The sequence below is a fragment of the Diadema setosum genome, chromosome 15, assembly GCF_964275005.1.
Source record: "Diadema setosum chromosome 15, eeDiaSeto1, whole genome shotgun sequence".
Lineage (NCBI taxonomy): Eukaryota > Metazoa > Echinodermata > Echinoidea > Diadematoida > Diadematidae > Diadema > Diadema setosum.
In genome coordinates, this window is record NC_092699.1 from 25,170,063 (window position 1) to 25,190,819 (window position 20,757).

Here is a 20,757-nt window from a genome sequence, read left to right on the forward strand (position 1 = left end):
ATCAAACTGTAAAAGCAAAAAACATTCAAGGCATTAAACTTTTCTGAATTGGAGCCAACGGCCTTTTTTTGAGGCATGAAGTTTTGTGCAAGTCAACATCAGCATTCAATACATTGTGTTGACAAACACTTTGATGTGCATTTTTTATTTTGCGAATCTTTGCATGCACGCAAAAAATTCTGGTTTTACAGTAGATATGAGGTACCAGTACCACAGGTTATATTTTCACTGAAAGATGTACAAATTTATCATAAAGAAATGCAAATTCGCAAACGTGAACATTTATCGTTTCCTACGAGCCTCTGTCTCACCTCGACTCCCTTGATTTTGAGCTTCATGTGGTCCTCGCGGGTCGTTTTGCAATCCTTGCGCTTCTTCCACAGGTAGCCATCGTTCCGGTACTTGACAATCTTCCGGTTGTACAGAAACATGCTCCCACTCTCTGGCCTGGAAGATTTTAAGAAAGAAGGAACAAAAACAACAACAACATGAGTTCACGGCACTCTCTTCAAATTCTGTATCACTCAAACATTTGTTAAAGATATCAAATCCATGAACCTAAATGAAGTACACGTACACTTTAATTGCAAATTAATTGCTTATAATTGAAGATACAAGAAGAAACCTTGTGCATGGAGTTGAACACTGCACCTGCAAAACTGAAAACTGCATGTTATGTACATAAGGGCATCACTGAGAGTATTGAATATCATTCAAACATTCACAAAAGATATCAAATACACAAACCTAAATGAAGTACGAGTATACTTTAATTGTAGATTAATTGTTTATAATTGAAATTACGATCAGACATTGTGCATGCACTTGTAAATTGCTCTTGCAAAAGTGGAAACATTATGTACAACAGCATCATGGAGAATGCGGAGCCTTGCGGTTTAATAGGCAAGTTTGTTCAAGTACGATGATGCGATTATACTTATTGTAACTACAAAACAGGAAATGTAAATATAATGATCTACACACTCAAGTAAAAAAAAAAAAAAAAGGTTCCTGACACAAGGCCTTATGATATCACATGACTGACTGGTTTTATCATCTTCATTAGTGCACTTGCAACTAATATTCTCTCTCTCTCTCTCTCTCTCTTTCTTTAAAAAAAAAAAAAAGGTGACTTCAAATCTCGTAAGATAAAGGAATAACCATATCACTGGGCAATACAATGCATACTTCTCCAAACTTCTTTGATTGGGAATACTAGCAAGGGTCCCATGCCTTTTAAAGGGCAAGTGCATGCTCATTTCACTGACCCTAATGTGAGTGGTATAATTACCCTGCAGAGCAGACAACAAGATTTCAAACACCCTGTTAACTGTTATGATATGTTATGTTGTAACATTGAACTAGATGTTGGGGCACTTTCCACCAAAACAAGATATCATTTCTTCCAATCATTGTAAAACCTTCCTCTTAGCTCCACCTATTCCCTAATGACACTTGGAAAATCACAGCCCTGTTTTCAACCCAGCACTATCAATAAAAGCTCAGTTTTGTTATACATTCTTGCATTATCTAACTCTATAATTATGATGAACACCCTATTAACACATTTGTTTAATCTCTTCTATTAGCATTTGTTTTCTTGCCCACCTAATCTAATAGGGATGCCAACCTTGTACATAGCACTGATGTATAATGAGGGCTGAAAAGGTTGGGGTGGTTTTTTTTGTGTGTGTAGAAAGAAAACAACAGTATTTCTACCTTTTCTGCAATGTGTATGTAACAATACAATTTGGGAAAAATAGTATCTCCCACGAAAGCTGCAGTATTTTTGGCCAAAAAAAGAAAGAAAGAAAAAGAACAGAAAAGCAGTACTAAACACTGCACACAAGTAACAGTTGGCATATATCTGATCTTGCCCTTTACTCCACTTCTTGGGGGGGGGGGGGGAAGAAAAGAGTAAAATACTGTCTTCGTCCAGCGTGCGTATGTCACCTATGAATAAATCAAGCGATTCCCAACAACTTGACCATGTTGACAAATTCCCTCGACCACCGAGTCAAAAGGTTGCATCTGAATAATGACGGTGGTCGGGGCATCACACTTGGACATCTTTTCACAGCGCAGGACAACATCCACGTTGTCTGCTGAGGTTTTGTGAAGCGAGACTTAAAGAGGGGAACACTTCTCACACATTAAAGAGTCATTCAAAGCCACAACACTTAGAATAAAATGGCACTCTATATTCAAACTGACTTTGACTGAAAATGAACAGAGTAAATTCAAACAAAAGAGGTAACATATTCAGTAACATCACACAAATAGTAATGCGTTTATGAAAATCTTTGAGGTGTTTTGTGTTATGAAATGGTGATACTGATCACATCATTATGCAAATTAGGAGATGTGATGTGATTATTTCATACATCTCCCATTGATCTGCAGGAAGAACTTCACTAACTTCTCTTCTCCAAAAATGAAAAAAAAAATGAATTGCATCCTTTGAATCAAATTACTACAAAAGTGTTACAATAGCTCAGCAATATTGACATTTAAGGTCAAGAGATTGCAGTTGCTTATAATCACTGGCCAGAAATATTAAATCTTTTGCATTTTTCATGTACAATGTAAAAACCAATGACAGAATGTGATGCAGTCTCCATAATCACCTCATCTAATTTGCATAGCTGTGGTTGTAACTGGTATCACTGTGTTCTATCATCTATATACAATTCCAATGAAACGTTCATTCTTATCTTCCTTTCATTTTACTCTGTTTACTACAGACAACTTGAACATGACACGGATTTGCACTGTAACATTGGTTCTGGAGACATTTCAAAGTTCATTTAGGTACAAAGATGTACAGAAACACCCCCTTTAAGAAACAGAGAACAGAATTACTAACATCTTTAAATGATGCAGTATTTGGTACCCTGGGGTACCAAATGAAAATTCGCCATTTTGTTGAATTAATTTTTTTTTTTTCAGCGCTGTACCCTGGCTTACCAAAAAATGTGTCAAAATATTTTTTAGTATTATTATGCACAAAAATGTTTTCTTATTTGTGAGTATGCATCAATTAATGCATGCAAGTGTACTTCAAAAAACACCTATATGGTGCTAGTTCATTGCGACGACTTTGCCGTATCCGAATTCAGAATCGGCGTGTCTGAATTCAGATACGCATTATAAATAATGGGCATGAGATGGCGCTATACAACGCGGTACCCCGGGTTACAACGGTACCCCGGTGTACGGCGTGCCGAATCAAATGTCCACAGGGTGCATGCATAACACTTCCAGTATTTTGTTTTCATTGCAGGCATTTGACAGTGATGGGGAGCAAATGACTTTTGGAAATTTTGCGAGAGAGACGCAATTAAAAGCGCCCTACAGCCACGGCCAAAGTCGTCTGCAATTTAAGATCCATTAACACCGTTGACACGAAATGGACTGACCCAAATACCCCCGAAGCATCACAAAGTCGGTGCATCAACCCAGTTGATGATTCCCCAAAAGGCATCCCCCCGATGCTCTATTCCGGGGGCAGGGGACGGCCAAAGTTTCTGACTTGGGCGACTGCCAACTTTATTGACATTTCATTTGCAGCAAAGATACGATAAGAGAGCTGGCCTCATGAAATGTGACATCAATTCTCACTTCGCAATTCTCGAGTGTAATGCAAACAGGATTCTCACGTCTGCTGGTCATATATTACAGCGACTGCCATTTTCCCCCCTTTCTCTTCTGGGGGGGGGGGGGCACGATTATTTGTATGGACTTAATGATTGAAAAAAGAGCTCATATCAAAACTTTTGATATTAAACTATCACTGTCACTGGTGAAAGGGTCCCCTCATATCACTTCTACTCTTCTCCAGTTGCTAGGGAGGTGTCTTCATGGTGCCGAAACTGAAAACTGAATTTTTTGATGATTCACAGCATATTCCACAAAAATCATGCTCCCCCTCCCCCATTTGCCTTGTCAGTACATGTTATCTTAACTCTGCAATTACTACTGCAGACATGTTTAAAGGGGGAATACACCCTGATATTATCTTGATTTGTAAGAAAACACAAAAATCAGAAAAATAGATCACTGAAAATGTTTCGGGGAAAATGACACATGAAAACGTTTTTGAATTAAAAACGTTAGGCGAGCCAGACAAAGTGGCAACTCCGTGTGTTCTAGGGTGTTGAGCAGCTATTCATTCCATTTGTTCATAAAATGTTAAAGAGTCCAATCCTTTTCCCAGACTTATCCTGACCTCCTGCTCAGGTTTTTCTGCTTTTATACAAAGTAACATATCAGGATAAATTTTCCTTTAAATATCAAGTTCAGCGACATGATGAGATGCTGCTTCTGAAAGGGTTACCACTAATCATGCAAACGTGATGTGGCCACGAAGATTGCAATTATCACTCTTGATTGCATCCAAACACTCCAAGCACTCACATCCGTTGATTGCCACACTATACTGCACAAACTGGCCAAATCATGGTTTCAAGATCCCCTATCCCGGCCGGATTCAACAGCCACAAATTACCCAGGTGACAATGCACAATCTCTTGTTTTTTGATTGATCGAGTGATTGATTTTCATTTTCCATCTGAGAAGATGGCTGGATAGCCCATATTCAGCTCCACTAGCAGGTCTTCCCTCGGGTCCAGTTGTGAGTACTTGGGGTGGGCCACTTCAGCTCTGAGTTAAGCACCCTGCTCTCTGAGATGAATGAATGAAGCGAGATCTTTTATACATTCATGGGTTGTGACTCTGTCACACACAGGACCTCCATTTAATGTCCTATCTGAGGGAAATCGTTCATGAAGAAAGCTATTTTGGGTATGTCACAATCTTTGACAACATGAATTTCTCTTTTTAACAAATTATTGGGGGGGGGGGGGGGAATCAGCAAATAAAACGCTGCCTAAGTTCTCTTCCATAAGCCATTCATCAACAATTACTTATGACACTGACTTAATAATGACCTAGTATTTGTAGTAAGTCCTATAGGGATTTATGTACAACCGTACATGTCGACATACAGTTTGTATTACTGTCATGTAGTCTTTGTACATTTTCTCAAGCTATTAAAAGCATAAAAGCACTGGATGAGCCAAGCTAAATAAAGTTGCCACATCCATAAATTATGATCAGCACATTGAATGGGTTATTTTTGTAGTGCTTAAAATACTCCAAAGCTCTACAATCTGTCAACACTCCAGTGATAAACAAAACAAAGAAACAACTCAACAAAAAGACAAGATCATTGCAACCATCAGTGCAGCGCAAGACACACCCTGTGTGGTGAAGAAAGAGAAATCTGCTAAGCAAGTTGCCATGGTGATATGCAAAGCACGCATAACTGAGACCAGCCCTTTCAGGTATATAGTTCACAGAGACAGGAAATGAATGTACACATTAACCACAGCGCCCTCATGAGACAAATGCCTGACACGCACACACACACACACACACACACACACACACAGAGTTGGAGGGTGCATTTTTGGACACAAGAGTCAAAAGGAACATTGAGCGTAAATCATCGGGTCTTAAGGATATACTTGTATGCACCAGGCAACAAGTGAACTTGGACTTTCCCCACTGAAAAGGGAATTACGGATTAATTAAAAGTTAATCTGAAAAAGAAGACTAAAATTTTACAAGCACAACAATAAAAATTTGACAAGGATTGGATGAAAATTAGGGAAATTATGAAATTCTGAAGTTTTGCTAGCTTTCATGAAACAGGAACTGAAAAGTCAATATGAGTATTTTTAAGCAAATCGTCAGCTGATGACATCATCTCAGAACTTACCATACAGTTTGTGCATAATATCTTGAAATTTCCATTTAATACCGTTTTTTTTTTTTTTTTTTTTTGTTCTTACAACACTTACATTCCAGCCTCAAGTCCTAATATATCTGACTGATCGTAATTTAGATGTTATTCAGCCAGGAATATCATTATGTTTGACACTTTTATAGCAGAAGAATTACATTTTTATCACTTTCTTTTTAAGAGTCAATGGACATTTGTGAGGTGATGACATCATAAGCTAACAGTTACACTGTGTTCATATCAACTGTTTGAGAATTGTTTTGAAGAAGAAACTAATCCTACAAATTTCAGAACTTCCTTCCTTTTAATCTGACTTTGATAAAATCAATAGCTGTTGGCGATTCAAAATTTTAATCTTTCTTTCACACTCACTTCAAACTGGTCCGTAATTCCTCTTTTACTCTACCAGTCCCGTCAGCTTAATGTTATGTACAATGTCAATGACATATTACAATGTGGTTCTGGGTGGAGTGTAGAGTCCTAGTTTCACAGTACACCTACAATTGTAGCTACGCATAAATTTTGTCTGATTGGATTGCTGATATCTTTTTTGCGGTAAGATTTGGATGCTTAAGCATAATTTGTGTCTGTGTGTGTTGATGTAGGGACGGTGGAATTCATTTTTCTTTGGGTTATCTCTTATTGTTGACCTTATTAGGGTGCAGAATACTGCTTTGGTACCTCAAACTTCTGCTATGTGAAAAACAAATATGAAAGTGATGGAATGCGACAAAACAGTAAACATTAGACCTGATAAATTGCTTCGTTATGCCAGTAAGTCACAAAAACACACATATATTTCTAGCATGTCAAAGTACACGGTATATCATTAATTCAACACTGCCTCTGTTAAACAGTTTGTCAAAATGCAACTTTCTTATCACATGCTTGACAATGTAGCTTGATGCATGACATGACAATAATACATTTGACATTTCAATTCTTGGAGAGACAAGTACAAAAACAAATTTTGATTACTTCTCGTAATGCTAGGAACGGGGTCGAATGCAACCGGAGTAAGTCCAAGGTCTGGACTTGTTTGTGTGTGCAAATCTCTGGTCTTTACTGATTTCCTTCCCCTAAACCTGTCACAAGAAAGATAAATGATTCTTGATTATTCCTTATCGCTGTTTGGTCTGTCAACAAGGGCGAGACTTTGAGCAAACTTTGGGGGGCAGCCGAACAACAAATGTTGAGTCTTGCTCCCAAATAGTTACCGCAAGGATCAGACTGAACAAACCTTTCCTTGCATGCCAAATTTGTATCATTGGATGATCTCTATTTACCTAACATCTCATATGTCAACAAAAGGCCACTGCAGGTAAATATTGAAAATCCAGCCCAAATAACAATAAAAACTAGAAATGAAAAATCAAATAGAATGAAAAATTGTCATTAATCATTTGTGCATAATAATGCAGTCACTGATAACTTTTGTTCAATCTAATTAACTCTTCTAAATCACAAATGATAGGGTCCTATCATTAACCAGCTTATCATAACACAGAGTAAGCATCCGCCGCAAATGCCACTGGACTTTATCGATCATAAATGATGAGCAATGACACCATCACAACTTAGTGGGAGGTGTTAACAGATAACCAATTTTAACTGCCTTTGATCCTGCTCACGCCTCTACTGAAACCACTGTAGCACCATTCATAGAAAATTACGTGGTATAGTGGTTGTCAGTCATAAGCTGGGTCACGCTGTGAGCACAAAATTGATTGTGGCTGACTTTGTCATAAGGAATCGGCCCAATGAAGAGAAAGATAAGATAAATATGTCTTTAATAGCAACAATATACACCGTGAGACAGATACAGATAGAAGGTGCATTCACACTAGAATTATTATGGTATTAGATACCATGGTAATTTGTTACCTCCGCCAAGGGAGGAGGTTATGTTTTCATTACCGTTGGTTTGTCCGTGTGCAAAATAACTCAAAACATTGTGAACGGATTCGGATGAAACTTGCAGGAAAGGTTGAGAATGACACAAGGGACAGATGATTAAATTTTGGTAGTGATAAGGAAATTTGCATGGATTTTATGACAGATTTTTGATATTCTGGCAGGTGGGGTCTCAATGAACTTGGGAGTTCAAGCTGCGCCTTTTTGAGGTTTTCATACGCGCACTAAAGTGCATGCTCTAGTTTCTGTTAGGGCAAGGCGCGCCTCGCGGCTGAGGGCTGATGACGTATCAAAAGGCTTCTATACTGGGAAATCGGGTGATTTTCAGCATGCATACGTATGGGTGGAAATCACTGATCTCTATGGAAGAAAAAGATCACTAGTGAAAAGTAGCTGCTTGGTGGAGGTCGGTGCTCTCGGAGTGCTTCTCTAGTTGTCACTGTTCTCACTGGCGAAATACCACAGTAATACATGAAAAATACACCATTGTACAGTGGGTGGTATTTTGCAACACGATTCGCACTCAAATCTTAATGGTTAGTGAAACTTTGCAACTTCATTGGTCTAAATACACTACCCCCATTCTGTATCTGCCATAGGGTCTACTCCTTATTCACCAATAAAACACCATAGCTGGACTTAACAAAAAGAAGCCGATATTGAACAGTAATCCTTGCCTGTGATATTTTGAGATGAGACTCACTCCACTTTAACTCCTCCAATACCAAGATGTCCCAATCTCTCTTTAAAAAAAAAAAAAAAAAAAAAAAAAAAAAAAAAAAAAAAAAAACTACTCTTGCCACTCAGTACTTTCTCCTACCCAAGGGCACATACATTATGGGGACATTCAAACCATCAAATCCCAAATTTTGCCCCAATTCAAATTCCCCTGGCATCAGAAGACCTCCACCGCCCCCGCCAATGTTTGATTTTCAAATGCACCTTCTGCTCGGACACCGAATATTCATCACAGGCTTCTAGCAGAACCCCAGAATGACAGGACATCCAAAACACATTCCTTGATCAAATATATTACTCCCACTGCTGCTTTATTTCATTGTTGTCTTTTAATCTCCTCGCATTCTACTTGATGAACTCTCAATTTCAATATTCCATTTCTGTCATGCCTGATAATAGTTCACCTTCATAAAATAATAACGAAAATGGGCTCACAGAATTTTCATGACAAATGCTCCAAATCAAATATTGCATCAAGGGCCTCTTCAATTAGTGCCTCTTCTCTTCAATTCTTTCATATTTTTTTCCTCACACTCTCCGCTGACACATCGTAATACACTGGTATGCTGTAAGTTAGTATGGATCAAATAATGGATAATGGATAATGCTGTATCACTACTTATTAAAAAAAATACAACTCACACTGCAGGACATCATCATACACATATTGTGGATTTACATTATTGTTCTACTTTGTTGTAAACGACCAATGCACTCTGCAGAACTGGAGTACCCCAAAGTATCCCCCCTCAAAAACAAACAAACAAACAAAAACCTTCATAAACTACAGAGCAGAAATGACCTTCTGGTGGCCGCGTTCCCCATCCATCCTGCGACAAGGATGTGATACAATCGCGTTCATACATTTATGCATGCTCTTCTTCTCTCTCTATCTCCTCGTCACGTTGTCTCCCCGGCATTTCCACGCATTCCGACTGCTTTTCATCCATTTATGTATGCACACTTACTGCGCTCATTTATCCTCTTTGTTGACGCATGTAATTGCTGCAATGCGTTCATGTCAGCCCAGATCGTGCCTTCTTCGCTACTTTCACGCAACTGATGATTTTAATAATATATTTTTCCACCATCAGCATTCCACCTCCTCCTCTTTCAGAACCACCACCCCTCCCGCATCTTTTTTTTAAAGAATTTTTTAAAAAGTGCATCGCGAGTGGTACAGCTACTTCTTGATTAGCTGTATTCTAAAGGAAAAGTTCACCCAGATATACATTTGAATTGAGTGAATGCAGCAATATTTAGTAGAACACATCTGTTTAAAGTTACAAATTTTTACAGTTTCAGAGCCGCCATCGTCGGACAAGAAGACTGCAACATTTGGTAACATCACTGCAGGACAATGATAATGAAATAAAGTAAAATGTAGAGAGGATTCTAAAAATTTATTGTTAAAATGCTTTGTCTCAAATCCTCTGAAACTACTCTATATTTCAAAATTTGGCTTTGATTGATGTATAAAAGAAAAAAATAAGCAACATTTTGGCATCCATTCATTAAAAAAAAAAGAACATATTTTTCCTCTTTGCTGTTGTGAGGTTATGACTCATGAATTAAACCAAAACATGCTTATTGATCTGGTTGTAGTTCATGACTACAATGCTAAATGGAAAACATACGAACATACTTTTTTTTATTATTGACCAATAAAAATTGACTGCAGAGACGAGATCCTTTTCATCCAATGAAGGGATTCATGGGAGGCAAAACTCTGTCCCCATTCGAGTCTGCCTCAATCCAGGTTAAATGGCAGGAGCGTGTCACATTAACAGATGCAACAATTCACATCCGTGCTCATTCATTCTCCTACCATTCCTGAGCCAGACATGGAAAAAAAAAAGGGGGGGGAGGCTTGGGGAGTAGAGATACTGAGAAAAAGTGATTTAAAAGCAAAAAGAAAAACCTAGCAATGAAGCCACAAATGCATTTTCTCAAACAGTCATGAGATTTGCAAATTATCTCACAGTGTCCGAGTCCATTCCTAACCAGTGATGTCATTTTGATGTCAGGCATCTGGAATGGTTGTTCATGTATGACACAGGTACTCAGCTCATTTAAAATGCATTTCTTTCATGCATACTCTTTCAACATCTGGGTGCTACTGCCTAACCCACCTTATCATACCAACTATTATTTATTCCAATTTGTGGAGACAAATCCCCTAAAAGAAAAAAAAATAGTATGTTCCTTTACAGGAATACAAAATAACTTACAAAAAAATGTTTTTATTGTAAGCAATCATGTCAGTCAGTACACTGCTCTGGAATATAATATCACTAACATCCAAACACTGTATAAAGAGATATATACAGCAATCTTCACAACAGCAGCTTGTTGAGTACAACAGATATATTTTGATGGACATCACTATCAAAATCAATACTTGTGACAGCTGCAGCTAAAATAAGAAATTCTTAGCCAAAAGAAAACTAATAAAAAAACACTGTAATTCTGAGGATTATCTGCACTGCATAAACAACAATGTGTGCATTGAAAAATTTTGTTGCTCACCATTTTTATCCCCCCCCCCCCTGAAACTAAGAGGAAAAAAAACTGACATAAAGAAAACAAAACATGGATTGAGTCTCCCATTTATCCGATTGCCGGCGGCCTAGAACTGCTCGGCGATAGTATGTCACCTGGAATGGATAAAAATGTAACCGTATACGGGACTGAAGATGAATTTATTGATTGCCGTACGGGATAGATTGGATTTCCGATGCATTTGCTGCGGGGGACGATGCGGCTACTATATACAGATTTCGTGAAAACAAGGTATTACCGCAAACCGTAACCAAGTCTTCGACTATGAATATGAGCATATCTTAGATTAATGCCTTGAATCATCTGCACAAAACGTTCTCCGACTGCATGATATATCACCACGAGTCCCCTTCCATTAGACGGAGAACAGCGGGTTTGTGCATCTGTGTGCTTGTGTGACGTGTGTGTGTATGTGTGCGTGTGTGTGTGTGTGTGTGCGTGTGTGTGTGTGCGTGTGTGTGCCTGCATTGATGTATGTGCATAGAATATCAATGAAATTTCTTGAAAATTACTAATCTTTCCACAAATGACCTTTAATGCAAGTGTGTGGGGTCAGTGTATGAGTGTACAAGGCGAGTGAATTGAGTGAAAATGTGCACATAACTTCATTTTAGATAAATTGCTGCTTTCTCTTCTTATGATCCTCGCATTATGAGGTATACAATGTATGTACATTTGCTTTCAAATGACTAATTGCTATACTGAAATTTTCAATTTGCCTGTTTTATACATATTCAAGTGAACACTTACAATTCATGCAATAATCATGCATGTAATGAAGTCAAATATAGATTACTGGGAAAAGAAAAATGTGTGAAGTTTGTGGCACATTACTTTGTGCATCTGGAGCACAGATGTGTACAGTGTATAGATGTCTTTGATTTCCTTGGCTTAACTTTGGAGGGAAAAATGTGTGAGGAGAGATTCTTTAAACCCATCTGTCTATTAAAAAAAAAAATCAAGAAGTTCAATGCACATGACGCTTCTGGTTTGGCCATCCTTCAGAGGACAACACAGCACAAAGACTGTCCTAAAAAATAAAGACATAGGGGATTGTGTGTGTGTGTGTGTGTGTGTGCGTGTGTGTGTGTGTGTGTGTGTGCGTGTGTGTGTGTGTGTGCTTGTTTATATTGAGAATCCCTCCCCCTTGTAGGGTGCGTTTATCAACTTTTTTTTTTTTCCGGCAGAAACAGGTTTTCCACACAGCTTTCAGGGATTTTTTGGGGGGATGATAAATGCAAAGCTGTTTTGATTATGGGGTTTGAGTTCTAAGCCTTTTTAAAAACCACAAATTTGTGCTTTCCGAAACAGGTTTCAGCCAGAAACATGTTTCTAGAAGTGAGATAAACGCAAAGCTGTTTGGAAACAACTTTATACTGCGCACGCTGTGGGCCCTATATAAGACCCCTTTCTCCCGGGCCAAACGGTGCAAGATAGCTCCGCAGTGACAAGGCCAGTTTTTGTGTTGGTGATGAGTTAATAAATGCAACTTATTTTGGAAGGTGTTTGCCAAGGGCTTTGGAAATGACTTTTGATAGTGGGTATGCAAAGCCATTTCAAACTGGGAGAGATGATAAATGCAGCCGTAGAGAATCAAAATGTCTTGATAGTGTTAGTAGAGTTAGAAAGATTAGTTATGTTCAGACGACAAGCCCTAACCTCGAGGTTAGGAAACCTCGAGGTTTAGCTCTTGCGCCCTAACTTCGACCATAACTAACCATAAGATTTCTCGTGGCTCTTAACATCAAGCTAACCTCGACGTTAGCTAACTACGAGTGCGTCTTCATGGTCCCTAACTACAAGCTCTAACCTCGAGGTTTCCTAACCTCGAGGTTAAGGCTTGTCGTCGGAACATAACTATCATATAATTCATCAGTCAGTGATAAATCAAAATGGCCAAAGTCCTCCACAGAGAGCGCAAAAGTATACGTTTGAAAAATACACATATGAAGTTTCACATTCTGCAAGATCAATCATCAATAGTGAACCAGCAAAGCCACTTTTTCTCTGAAATTACAACAAACTTTTGCCTAAAATTTTGTAACATAGACTACACCTTCTACCACTAGATTACACCAAAACCTCAAATTTGAGTATTTTGCTTTGTTAAACACGCATTTGGCCATTTCGATCTGTTGCTGACAAATTAGGAAAAAAATACTTAACATCAAGCTAACCTCGAGGTTAGCTAACTACGAGTGCGTCTTCATGGTCCCTAACTACAAGCTCTAACCTCGAGGTTTCCTAACCTCGAGGTTAAGGCTTGTCGTCTGAACATAACTATTATATAATTCATCAGTCAGTGATAAATCAAAATGGCCAAAGTCCTCCACAGAGAGCGCAAAAGTATAAGTTTGAAAAATACACATATGAAGTTTCACATTCTGCAAGATCAATCATCAATTGTGAACCAGCAAAGCCACTTTTTCTCTGAAATTACAACAAACTTTTGCCTAAAATTTTGTCACAACATAGACTACACCTTCTACCACTAGATTACACCAAAACCTCAAATTTGAGTATTTTGTTTTGTTAAACATGCATTTGGCCATTTCAATCTGTTGCTGACAAATTAGGAAAAAAATACTTTTTGATAATTCTTAAAGTTGCAATGAACAAGCACACAGACTAAGTAAAAATGCACAATCTGATGAAAAGACATGCTAACGACAGGAAATCAAACAGCCGAAGTACCGCACATCATAATATACTTGTTGATAGCAGCCAAATTACAACTACAATATTCATCATGCATGGCTCGACTGATTGCAAGCCACCATGAAATATTCCCTGATTGCTAGGCAAAGACTCAGTGTGCATTTACAAATCAAATACACTCAAGCGTCATGGAAGTGACCTTTTCTCCCTTTCCTTTCTTTATTTTGTTGTCACGCGGAGATTAAAATCATCTCAATGCCAATCCTGGCGGATTGTCCGCGTGCATCTCCCGACCAGAAATCTGTCGTGAGAGGTGTGTGTTCTAATTAGCGCCATCGCTCATGTCAAGGGGTGGTGGGGGTGGGGCGTCCCCTCCAAACGTCAGTGGTAAGATCAGCTGCAGAGTAATTACACACTGTCCTTCATAAGGTGGTGTAGTCTCCATGCGAGGACACTGCAATTAATCCCTTCCTTGCCCTGACACTCCAATTTCAATCTCTGCAACACCACGTAGCCACTTTGCCGCACATGACAAGGTAGAGCATATTTGTAGTCAGCCAGCTTAAAGGAGCTATGAAATGCAAATATGCATGTTGACTTGTGTTGATTTATGATACCTTCAATACCACTTATAAATGAATATCTAAATAAGTGCAATATATCTTATGATATTATTTCTACCATTTTTCTTCAGATTACTTGGATACACTCACACAAAAAACAACTTCTAAACCAAGATTCTGCCAGTGACATATCTGCTAATCATTACTGAAATACTTACATTAACAAACAAACAAAAAGTCATTGGAATGCTGCATCCCCTAGATTGAACATAACTTGTATGTTTCTCTGCAATGTTTGTTGTAAATCATATTGGTAACATGGTAACAGTTTTTATCTTTTCATTTACAATTCGTCTTCATTTTTTTTTCTCTTTTTGTTAGAACCATAGTATCACCATCTTACAATACCCATCATCCCATGGCATTCCTAATAAAAAATAAAATGATAATAATCTCAAAGAGAAATAATGATTGAAAATGATTCCAAAAACAACAAGGCTTCCTGAAATATTATGATCATACAACAATTACAGAATCTTAACCCATCCAAATCATCAGCAGCTGCATCCTTAAAATCATTTAATCTGCCTGCGGATTCCCTTTTAATAATATGGGTGTGAGGGTGAGTGTGGAATGCTCTGTGTAAAACTGTGCACATTTCATTGCCTTGCCAATGTCATCAACATTTCATCCTTTCAACATTGTCATTATACATGATTGTTTCTTTTCCTCTAAACCATTTTTTCTGCCTTCCTTCGGGGAGCTAATGGAGATTGGCATTGTGGAAAACCTTTGGATACTGAAGGGTTAAAGCCGGTAGCATAGTGAACAGGCAGCATCTGAAATAGGTCAGCATGCTTACAACTTCTATGCAGGCATTTGTACAATCCTGTTTCTATTTTTTTTTCTTATGAGAAATTACTATTCCCCACTCTTCTGGGAAGAAAAGAGCAATTTTCAACGACTCCATTCAAAACATCTTCCACGATAATAGCAGTCAATTCTTTTTGTGCAGTAGATCTGCCATTATAGTCTGATTTTTTTTTTCCCCTGTCAATGCAATATGAATCTGATGGTTATACTGAACAGGCTATCATACACCATATGAAGTATTAAACACGCTGACATTTAATCAGTATTTTTAATTTTTTGTCTTGTCTGCTTCCAATGCTGTGTTTGCAACCTGCCATTCTTTTTTTTCATGTGACCGAACACAGTGTGTGGCTGAGAAATAAACAATTTCACATCACAACTGGTTTCTGCCACATTAATTGGGAAATGCAACAACATAACATTTGATATTTTTGCCATTACCACCAGTTTTGTCTTGGTTTGATCTGAAGGAAAAAAAAATATCTTGGGGTATTTCATCAATACCACAACTAATTTGTATACGTGTGAATAACACTATTGTAGCAAAATGTATTTCACTTTTATCAACAGGTGCTTTGAATACCAAAGTGATGATGTCACAGTCTTTTGTTATAGGTTGGGTTAGAACCAGGTGCAAGCATGGTTAGCAACAATAGTGTTTACAAACTGGGCCAGGTGAAGTTGTTTGGAACCAGTTTCCATGGAGATGAATGGCTATGACATTCCAATAAGCCAGTTCGGGGTGAGCTCATGGGCACATCGGTACAAATGACCTTTCTTCTTTCTCAGTTGATTAGGCACTCCACGAGTTTTCAAGCTCTGTAATAGAGAAGGTATTTCAGCTTACCCGACGTAACAATTTATGGAATTCATCAGTCATGCTCAAACAAAGAATGAACTTGCGTAGACCAAGTGACCAGAATGATCCATCAATTCTCGCTATCGCCAATGACGTAAAAAGTACCCGGATGTGGCTTTTTCGTCAAGATTCAGTGCACTTGGTAGCAAGGGCACTTCCGGCGCGGGGCATAATTTGCACAACGCTAGTGTGCGCGTACGTGTACCTTACCTATAGCGCAGCGCCGACCACGGATACTTGTACAGAAGGCCGCTGTACCGCCCGAGCCAGCGAGTGGCCAGGCCTGTCATACTGGTACACTGTAGTCCCCGCCGCCGGCGGCCGGCCTTGCATTTTCACTGCACGCAGCGCATAAGCTAACACATACCGGTACGGCGTACTGCTTGATCATGCGATCGATGTGCACATCACAGATCAGTCATCTCTGCATACGCTGAAAATATGCTGCAAAATATTCACCCACCTGGATAAACAGTATATCGTCATGGAATGCCCATCTTTGTTTGTTCTCTGTCGAAATGTCGCGAACACAATCGGGAACGAACAGTGATCTCGAACTTATCCTGTCTCCGAAGCAATTTCTTCCAAGTAAGTACGTACGTACAATGTACGTAGGCACTAGGCCTAACAGTTACTACCTAGTGCTACTACCACTACTAGTAAGTCGCGCGTGCACGTAATGCGCTGTGGAGTCACCTGCAAACTTCACCCACGCGGCCACGTCACGTCTCGCATGCCAGTAAGGGTCCTATTTCTGCAGATTTTTTTCATTTATTGTCGTGCGAACAACACATGGCAGCTTCGCAACAACAACCAATAGTCGTATTAACAGCAATTTCTTGAGAATGGAGAAATTTCAAACCATATTAAAGCTGTAATTCAAGTCGAGAAAACCGGAAGTACACGTAGAATACAGTCGGTTGTGTGTGTAAATAGCATTAGTCACGTATCACGCGCGTACGAACGGAAGTGACTTTGCTACCGGACTATCCCATAATGCACCGTAAATGACGCTTAAATCAACATCCGGGTACTTTTTACGTCATTGGCGATAGCGAGAATTAGCACTTTTGAAAGCATCCATTTCATTATTTCTCATTGAATGTATTAACAATCTTTTTCTATTGATATTGTCAAATTCCGTTTTTGCTGTCAGGTGGATGTGCTGGCAAGCACCACTCATAATGATCACTTGAATAATCATTACATCACAGATGCTTATCTCAGTGAATAAAAAACCAACATGCTCTGCCGGTACTGATGACCTTTTTCTGCTCATGCTCAAAGTGGAACCCCGAACTGGCTTATTTGGTACTCTATATCAACTAGACACTCATCCAGGAGTGCTGGGACCACACTGAGTGGACCCAGAACCAAAACTCTTGCTCTCTTAAAGGGCCCCTGAAATCCAAATGCATGTTGATTTGTGTTGATTTATGATACCCTCAACATCACTTTTGCGGTGAAATGAATATCTAGAAACATTCCATATATTTCTATCAATTTTTTCTTCTATTTTTCTTCAGATTACTAGGGAACACCCACAAAAAGATCCTTCCAAATCAATATTTCTCAGATGACCTCATCTGTCAATCATTGCTAAAGTACTGAAATGTTTAACAAAAGACATTAGAATGCACCTTCCTTTCGACTCAGCATAACTTGCATGTTTCTGTGATATTAATGTGACTAACAAAAGACATGGTGAGGGAACATGCAAGTTATGCTGAGTCGAGGGGAAGGTGCATTCTAATGTCTTTTGTTAAACATTTCAGTACCTTAGCAATGATTGACAGATGAGGTCATCTGAGGAATATTGGTTTGGAAGGATTTTTTGTGGGAGTTCCCAAGTAATCTGAAGAAAAATAGAAGAAAAAAAATGTTCAAAATGGATGGGATGTTTGCAGATATTCATTTCACCACAAAAGTGATGTTGAGGGCATCATAAATCAACACAAATCAACATGCATTTGGATTTCAGGGGCCCTTTAAAATATGCTATGATTGTTTAACAAGAGATGATTGCTGATAGCACACAAGTGACGCAGCATCACAACAATGATGGTGCAGTGGTGTATAGCAACAAGTCCTTACTTCAGCTAATGGAAATTTTTAATGAAGCTGGAGCCTTGAGGAGCACCGAGACGCTACCGACGCACATCCACAATCACCCCTGCAGACCCCAGTCCCCGGACCTTGGGAACGCGCACCTTGCATGATTCGCTGCAGCTAACGAGTCTGTTATCGCCTGGTTTTTAATGCAGCCTCGCCGTGAGGTGTGGGAGAGCAAATGACTTGGTGAGAGATTATATTAGCAATAACAATCTTCTCATCTCAGGTTCCTTACAAACTCCAAATGTGCTCAACTGTTTCCTTTCCTTCTGTTATGGCTAGCTTTAAACCGGAGTTTTGTTCCATTGCATACCATACTCATAAACTCCCGCTGATATTATCATGCACAGATTAGACTAAGTTTCACTATTTTTGTTCTTTAGGTGTGCTAATATAGATGAAAATGTGCCAAAGTTAATACAATTAAAAGATATGTAAAAAAAAAAAAGAAGTTTCCACATTAGTCTCTAATAAAAGATTAATCGAAGAATTAAGCAGACATTTTCACGTATTTCTAGACTGGTCCAATGACTAAATGATCCTGATGGTTTTAAAGATAAGTAATCACTGCCTTCAGCTGTTTGTAATTTGCAAGAGTAATTACAAAACAGACTACATGTATAACTTGACATATCATGAGATGACTACACTTCTGTCCAATATCTCCTATATTTCATATTTGTCTCTAGGTTCGACGTACAGCATTCAGACTCGTGGTAGACTGTATCCAACTGAGGTTTTCTGTGTTTCATGCTTTGGAGAAAGATAACTCCGTTATCAGGTACTTAATAAAGCTTGAAATAATTCTTTGCAACTTAAATTTGATCGGCAAGTTCATCTGAAGAATATTTCAACTGGTAGTCTGTACACTGCTTTGTCAGAAAACTGCTACCCAATAGATAGTTTGTGCCACAGCAGCATGAAGAATGCATGGCAACTTACGATGTGATACCAGGAAAATTATTCCCTGAAAAGGCTAACTCTGTACACTAGATGTTTAATACCACTGACATAATGTTCAACATCCTTGTGATAAGCAAGGGGAGAGCTGACTCCAGTATCATGACCATGTACATAAAAGGCTTTTCTGTAGGAGATGCTATCACTGACATAATGATCAACATCCTTGCCATAATCATTTCCATTATTATTATCATCATCATTATAATTGTCATTAAATATGACCTTTCTTGCTTGACAATGCTGCCATCTTTAATATTATAATATTCACAGCTTGAAGCAACAGCCAAAGAGCACAAACCTCCTCCGAGGTCACAAAGTGACTACAGAGAGCGATAGAATTGCGTACGCATTCTTTAAGCCATACTGTGCTTTCTTCGCCAAATGGCATGCATGCTAGAGTGCCTCCTTCACCAACTGTAACAGATGTCTGGAAATCTATTGTAAATGAATAGGGATTAACTAATCCCTCTAATCCCAATCATAACACCATGGCCTTCTTGAGGCACAGTGCTACACTCAAGTGTGGATTGCTAATCTACAATGAGGTCAGGTTTGGATGGGTTACTGAATGCTGATGAAAAGGCTTGGCGAGTTGAGCCAAGGGCCAGGGGGGAAAAATAAAAAGGTTAACACAAATCCAGTATCTGGATCACGATCCAGATCACCACCAAAACCTAATCAGCCCTTCCTTTAACCACAACAGAACAATCCTTGAACATTTCATCAAAAGCCTTTCACAACTTTTCAAGCAATATTGCTAGCAGACAATGAAAAAAAAAAAAACACACACAAGCTTGCAATATAACTTCCTTGGGTAATAATGGTACAATGTAGATTTTCTTTATAAAGGGTCTTTTCATCTGGTTACAGCGCTCAAGGCACTTTACAACATAATCATCTTGGTGTATGAAGTCAAACCTGTAGCTATCTTGCACTCACTCCTTTTATTTGGATGGGGGGGGGGGTCCAGATAGGCCAAGATTGTCCTGGCCAACAAACTAACCTAACAAACCAACTCTACCTTCTCAACAACAACAACAACAAAATTCATTTCTACAATGTATCAAATTGTTAAAGGTAAATTGTCTTGCTCCAGAAACGCAAGTCCTTTGTCAGGTAATGAACCCTGAACCTACTTATTCAACACACATTATGAAAACCAGGAGACCTCCACTTAAAGACATTGAGGATGTCATTCCTCTTTAAGGGGACATCTTTAAAATCAGCTCCCTTATTTTGAAAAAGTATCCTTAAATCTAACAATCTTAACTTTGAGCCAATGGTATTCAAGGCATGAAGAGAGACATTTAGCATTTGATATGTCCACATCTAAGGAAGATTGTTATATCATAACACACAAGCTATGGTTCCCAGCTGGCGTGTAATAGATTGCCAAGCATATGAATGTCCTACTGTAAAAGTCAATATTTTCGCGTGACTAATTTTTTGCGCTCGGCGGGCTGAGAAGAGTTTCGCATGTTTTTAATCCCGCGGAATCAAGACATCAACTACTGGAACATATGGCAAGCAAAAATATTTGCGTGCTTTTATTTTCGCGCTAGTTTCGGGTTGCGCGAAATGCGCGAAAATTTCAATACCACGAAAATTTCCACTTTTACAGTATCAGCATCCAACAGTCTGTTATTTCAAAAAAATGACAACAGCATTTGCAAACACTCATATCAAATCTCAAAGAGGGACATTTTGTC

General features: G+C 38.7%; 1 protein-coding gene across 1 annotated transcript in view; it reads right to left on the reverse strand.

Moving 5' to 3' along the window:
• Positions 1-20,757, reverse strand: part of LOC140238828 (calmodulin-binding transcription activator 1-like) — a 130,734-nt gene that overhangs the window by 32,557 nt on the left and 77,420 nt on the right. Inside the window, exon 4 of the mRNA XM_072318727.1 lies at positions 312-447. Coding sequence (XP_072174828.1) covers positions 312-447 — 136 coding nt within the window. The remainder of the gene's footprint in view (positions 1-311; positions 448-20,757) is intronic.